Source organism: Symphodus melops, assembly GCF_947650265.1.
Source record: "Symphodus melops genome assembly, chromosome: 1".
NCBI lineage: Eukaryota > Metazoa > Chordata > Actinopteri > Labriformes > Labridae > Symphodus > Symphodus melops.
In genome coordinates, this window is record NC_136691.1 from 10877580 (window position 1) to 10884185 (window position 6606).

The window sequence follows — 6606 nt, forward strand, 5'->3', positions numbered from 1 at the left end:
GCCATATTTAGCACATATACCAGATTGTTTATTGTGCAGACCACATAGTGTATGCATGTATACACAGTCCACTGTGCCTGACTCAGTGCTGTAAGACCCTAGCATTTATCAAAGGGTCAAGGACTCGGTTATATATTTATATACATTTTCTGAATGTTCTCATGTCCTGACTGATTGAGCTCAAATCTTCTCATTTCAAAAATATATTTCATAATACATTAAATTCTTACTTGGCTGAAATTCAAAATAACAATAGATTAATAAATACACAATAAGCATGCAACGCTTGCAGAGCATAAAATAAGTAGGCAGTAAAATTCCACGATGTGCCTGGAAAACTGTAACTCCTTCGTCAACACATCATACAAACGATCCTTTCCTTTGGCTGGGTTTCTAAAAGTGCAACCGATGTCATGTATCAAACTAAACGTACAAAATACAAGTAGAAAATATAGAACTCACTTCCCTTGACTGAAAGAAAAACCTCTATTTAAAAAGTGTTTTTTCAACAACAACAAAAAAATGTAGCTGAACAATGACTCGGCATTTTTGAAAAGATCAAGTATGTCATTCATAATTGCAGGTAGAGTTGTTGCTCTTGTTTACAAAATTGACATTCACTTCCTCCGCAGTTGAAAGGATCACTGGGTGTCATCATCACCTCAATGTCACTGTGAGATTGAGTCCTATCTCCTGTGTGGTTCATGCAGGAGGTCAGGGTGACAAACGGCTTCGGAAGCTGCGTGGCCGGATCATCATGCTGACTTTGCGAAGGGAGTAATAATCAGAGTCTTTCCAGGAGTACCAAACGATCCCATCAGGACCCAGCGGGCCCCGGCTCCTCGGTGTGTAATGGCCTCCCTGCAGGATGAGCAAGTTGTAACAAAACACTCTTTCTGACTTTAAAAGAATAATGTGATGCTAGCACTTACTCTGTAGTAGACACCATTAAGGTTGGCATAGAAGCACTGGTTGTACCACCAGCCGCCATGGGAGATTTCGGCACAGATGTTCCCGCTGTCGGGCGTGCTGAAGCCCTGCTTATCATGGTACCAGCTGAAAGAGTCCTGGGCTGTCCCACTGAATCCTGACACATGGAGACGGTACTGATGCTCTTCATCCTCCACACTGAACACAAATAAAGAAGAAGAGTTGGAAAATATTCTAGAGACACAGAGGATTGGGCATTTGCTCCTGACACTGACCTGAAGCTTTGGTAGATAGCATGTTTGTGCTTGTTGCTCCAGTCTTCCAGGTCAATGCGGAGGGTGTATTCTCCCTGGGTGCTCAGTTCGTGTATGTGGTTGTTACCCAACCAGAACTCTGACTGCAGGTCACCAAAGCCGTCCCTGTAATCCCTCCAGCTGCGGTCAAAGCTCACTGAGCCGTCCAGGCGCCGCTGGATTACAGTCCAGCCCCCACCTGCGACGAAAAGAAGGCATTGCAACATTAAGGGTGAGCCTATGTAGTTTTGTATAGGTTATGATACTTGAAATGCATAGTATCATAGTGTAAAGTCTGGTGTTTCTATCAAATACTATCATGTTGGACAATAATGTATAGGTGTGTATACATTATTGTATGTAAACATTGTATCAGAGAGTATATTGAATTTCCCTCGGGATCAATAAAGTATCTATCTATCTATCTATCTATCTATCTATCTATCTAACTAATCCTATCTCATAGTGCCTAGCTTACCATATTGCATTGTTTTGGATAGTGTTACGTGTTTAGTATATCTTTCTTTCATGTGCCATTATTTTTCATGTTTTTTTTCCTACTGTATTGTATTTTTCCTTCACATAAAGAATGTTTTTCTTGTATCCGATCAGATTGTTTCCATTTGGCCAAGGCAGAACAGCACACCTGGAGAGTTTGTTTTTTGTTTTGTTTTGTTTGTTTGTTTTTTTCCAATAACATCAAACTTGATTGATGAATTCTTACCAACACATTAGCTCTAGCTTTGGAATATCCTGTTAAAATTCAGTCAATACTTAACCAACTTTCTACCATGTGACTCACCTTCTGTGTCCATATCACAGTAGACCTCCACAGGCATGCCTGCCAGTGATGGCACCACTGTGTAAAGCCCTGACCTCCTCACTCCGTTGTAGTAGATGGAAGCACAGTCAATGGGACAGTTCCGCACATGCTGATGCTCTGAATGAGGGAAGGAAGGAAGGAAGGAAGGAAGGAAGGAAGGAAACGTCAAGAATGAGTAGGAGGAAATTGTAGCTTGGCGCCCTCTGCTGGATGTTTATAGTATGTGATGTGCATGTGTATGTGAGCATACCTGGACGCGATGCTTCTTGAGCATTCATCAGAGAGTTAGGTCGGACGATGTTGATCATGCAACCAGGGCTTCTCTTCACTCTATCCACTAATAGTGTCAGATTTTGGAGCTGGCTCTAAAGTAAAATGCAGTGAAGTTGTTGAATACCAACCAGTGCACATACACTTTGAAGTTTGTCTTCCTTCATAATTCATTAACTGTTAGCAACAACGTTTTTTGTTTTCAAATGTAGGTTGCTGTAAAATAAATATCTGAGAAATAAAACTGTTGCGACAGCATTAAAGGCCCAAAACAGAGTAACAGTGATTCTTACCTGGAGGTCTAGGATCAAAGTGCCCTGCAGATGCAGCAGTGTGGTTGCTTCAACATGGTGAATCTCCAGGTCATGAAAACGCTGCTCCAAAGAAATATTCAAGTGGCTCCTCTCTTCACTCTGGAAGCACCCAAGCACAACAAAATAGAAAAACAACGTGAGAATGAGTTTTTTGTTGTTCCTTTTTTTAAAATATCACTTAATAGATGGGCCAAAATGTCCGAAGAAGACTACAAGAATATATATAATTCTCCTATTTATAGTATCTTTATTGTTTTTACTGGGGTTTTTTTTATCGTGTGATTTCTGCCTGCACAGCACTTTGGTCAACCAAGGTTGTTTTAAATGTGCTATAGAAATACACTTTGATTGATTGATTGATTGATTGATTGATTGATTGATTGATAACAGCATATTCTGCAGTGTTGTTATGATGCTCCAGATGATCAAATGATGTGGAACGTTGACCTATTATTAAAACATTTTAATGGTTGACTTGTACAGTATATTTGAGCACACTCACACTGTGCTGCCGTTCACCTCCATCTGAGTTTATCTGGATGAGCCAAGTGTGTGCTATTTGTCTTTTTAACATTGACCTCAATACAAATAAAAATGAACACTGACTGTCTTTTTTAATGCATACAAATACAATATGCAACTTCTCCTGAGGCCCTCTCTTCTCAAACTTAAAGCCAGACTCTTCAGTGTTTGCTCTATTCCTAGCCTGGACATTGAGGATAACATTAACTCCCATTAACACACAAACCCCGGAGCACTTCCTGATCTTGTGTGCAACACATCAATCCTTTCCACCAACCAACTTTGGTCCAGCTGAGTGTGTTTTGCATATAGATCACTGCCTGAGATGTATGAGGCAACACGTGGAGGAGTAGCAGGCTAATCCTGTTAGCAACTGAGGTCAAGGACATGTTGGAGGGAAGCCAGCTTGATGACCAGGCATGACGTTAAAACTGCAGAACTGTGCACAACTAATGTAATGTGTGTTTCTCTACTAAATCATAGTACCAAATTGCAAACAGGAAATTCAGAGTTTACCCCTAATAAACGTTCCTTAAATAAATCAAATTACACTTTGAATTAATGTAATGTTTCACTGGTTTTAAACTCAAAAAATATGGGCCAGGGAAAGTAAAATAATTATCAAAAGTCTGCCCCCGAAAGGACAGATTTAGTGATACTGACACAGAAAACAGCATGTTTACTGTCCAAATAAGTGAGCTGTTTTCATGTACAGTCTGTAGCTGTAGCTGTCACATAGCCACAACACCCAGTGAGCCCTAAAGCAAGCACTCAAAGTAGTTGAAAGGATTGTTGCTGAAAGTTGACCCAGGTCTGCTAAGTCGATATGTAAAGTATCACCTGCAGCTCGAGGACCTTGATGCGGTGGCGATGGTTTCTCAGCTCCTCCTGCAGCTCAGAGATGGTCTCCTTGAGGGTCACAATCTGCTGCTTCCGTTCCTCGTTTTCATTCAGCCAGTAGGAAACTTCGTCAGAGCAACGGAACATGTCAGGGCACTTCTGCTCGTTCAGCTGTGGCAGCGTGGCCACCAGGCGACACATCCCATCATCCATCACCTGGAGGAGATTCAGGAATAAACTTTTAGTGGAAAGTTTAATTGCATGTCATTTTACCCACTGAAGGCACATTTTGTAAAAAAGTTCTTCAATGTCATGTCCTTACAAAACAGGCCCAAACTGACCTCATCCTCTTACGTGACATACAGAGAAGACTTTAGTAGGTCAAACTCTTTATTTTCAACATGGACAAGTGTGGATACAATTCATTCATGAATGAATATTGGATGTTCTAATTAAGTGGAAAGACTCCAGAGACGGCAGTTACATTTCAAACAGACGTTTAGTTTCCAGTATCACTAATGTTCTTTGACAGTAAGAATATAGTACGTAAACTCTACAGCTAATAGCTCCAGTCGACGGTCGTTGGGCACCATTGTTGATTTAAACACAAAAAGTGATGTGATACAAACACTTCTTATAGCTGCTTATTCTGTGTCTCTGCACACTTGTCTAAAAATGTGCATATTCTAAATGTTCACATTTTTTAATCGTGCATTTTGTGTGGTGGTTCTTCTGTTACAGTTGCAGAGGACCTGATTTTTTGTTGGATTTTTAGGAAATTATTACATTTAGTTAGATACTGTATTGCAGTTTAACTTACTGGTAGGCTGTCATTTCAGTGTGCTGCTTCTGTACTGCTGTAATACATAGCAAAAGGAAGTCATTTATTATTCTGAAGATTTAGTAAATTATCCATGAACAAATTGATGAACGATGCCATGAAATAGTTTCAACCAACCAAAAGTTACAGTTGAAGGCCAAAAGGGCTTAAGGGGAAGGGCTAGACATTTAGGTTTGTATCCATTGGACTGAACCAACAAACTATATCAGAAATACTTCTAGTTGCAACTTGACCAAATGTTTATTATAAATGTTATTTGATTATTTAGAATAATATTATATTTTTAATATATATTATAATATATTTAATATATTTGTGTAGTATAAGCATATAGGTGGACATACCCAAATTAATTCTGTACTCTGGTTATATATAGTTTAACATATATTTGACGATATTCGTAAAGGCCTTTTTTTTTTTTTAATTTTATGAACTTGGTTTCTGCAGGGCTGAGATGCTCTGTCAAAGAGCTGTCCCATTTCTGGAGTTAAAAGTGAAAACATCAGGAAGTTAAGACTTTGTTGAGTATTCAGGGTATGATCACCTGGTTAGTATACTCCCCACACTGAGCTCCCCCACCGTTGCGCTGCGTGGTCGTGTTCTGGATGTCAGCTTTGGCTTCTGGCAGGAACACGATGAGGAAACAAAGAGCAGAGCACAAGGCCCGTCTGGGAGGGCTGCCTTGAGAGAGGAGAGACATATCTGCTGCTGCAGCCTGGTTACTCTCTTCCTGCTGTGTCAGTGAGAGAGGTGGTGGGACACAGGAGTGTGTGCTTCACCATGTGAGGCTCTGCTGCTTCTCCCTGGGAAAAAGAGAGAAACATTGACACCTTTTCACCCACACTGTCATGCTTGTTCACCCTGTCAAACCTGACACAATATTTGGGAAGTGAGATTAATTAGGAAGAAGGTGACGACCTCAGTCTATCACATTAGTCTAGTTTGTCTTCAGGTAACTGAATAAACACACAAACAAACGTGCTCAAGTGAAATGTGCCAAACTCAGATTTTGACTTGAACAAAGCTTACGTAATGAGGAAGAAGATCTCTTGTTTCTAACTTTGTAACGAAGTCACATGAACATTCAACAGAAACCAATAAATATGCAATAAACTGTTTTTAGTATCTTTAAAACCATAAAAAAATTGAACTATGCACTTGTTGCTCTGCTTTTACATTTTTATCCTCATGTACTCACCCTGATTGAAGACCATCTTCTACCCCGTTGCTGGCCCATTTCAGGCTGAGGGGTTCCCTCCATTTTCTCCTTCTCCTTCTCCTTTTTCCTTTCTGGCTCCCTCGTTCAGTCTGTATGCCTCATGCTCTCTCTTTCCCTCGCTCTCGCTCTCATTGCAGACATCTTAGTCCCATAATCCACCTCTAAGAGGATTCACAACAACTGAGGGATGGAGGGAGGTACACCGTTAGGGAAGCAATAATGAAATTATCAAGGAGGTGGGAGGAATAAAGGTGCAAAAAAAATGGTCTTGAGTTACTTACATTAATTAATTACAAAAAATGTTCATGGTTACATTTTGCTGCTGTCTTTGGTACCTATATTGATGATACTGCAATTACTGACAGAAAGCTTTTGTTGCATATTTTGAATAAGAAATTTGATCATGGGAAGGATTTATCATAGAAATAAAACAAAATAACACAGCTATAGGTAAGTCAGATTTGTAGAAATGGGGCATGTTATTGAATGCACTGGCATTACATGCGTCAGCAAAACATATATGCATCATCTACAAACAGGGTAATCCTGCTCAC

The 6606-nt window shown here is 40.0% G+C and overlaps 1 protein-coding gene across 1 annotated transcript; it reads right to left on the reverse strand.

Moving 5' to 3' along the window:
- Window positions 1–26: 26 nt before the first annotated feature.
- Window positions 27–6162, reverse strand: LOC306838772 (fibroleukin). Its single transcript, XM_079367128.1, has 9 exons — window positions 6032–6162; window positions 5378–5636; window positions 3993–4208; window positions 2610–2729; window positions 2297–2411; window positions 2026–2163; window positions 1206–1422; window positions 933–1128; window positions 27–861 (listed from the first exon to the last, which is right to left on the reverse strand). Exons 2-9 carry the CDS (start codon window positions 5531–5533, stop codon window positions 715–717), a joined length of 1305 nt encoding a protein of 434 aa, XP_079223254.1. The 5' UTR covers window positions 5534–5636; window positions 6032–6162; the 3' UTR covers window positions 27–714.
- Between the last annotated feature and the right edge of the window lie 444 nt (window positions 6163–6606).

What these genes read in the sequence shown, in the direction of transcription:
- LOC306838772 (XM_079367128.1), bottom strand. Translation starts at nt 5,533, where the DNA reads ATGTCTCTCCTCTCTCAAGGCAGCCCTCCCAGACGGGCCTTGTGCTCT. An exon ending in CTTTGATCCTAGACCTCCAG is followed by an intron (nt 2,412 to 2,609) that starts GTAAGAATCACT and finishes ATTTTACTTTAG; the next exon opens with AGCCAGCTCCAAAATCTGAC. An exon ending in GCTATCTACCAAAGCTTCAG is followed by an intron (nt 1,129 to 1,205) that starts GTCAGTGTCAGG and finishes ATTTGTGTTCAG; the next exon opens with TGTGGAGGATGAAGAGCATC.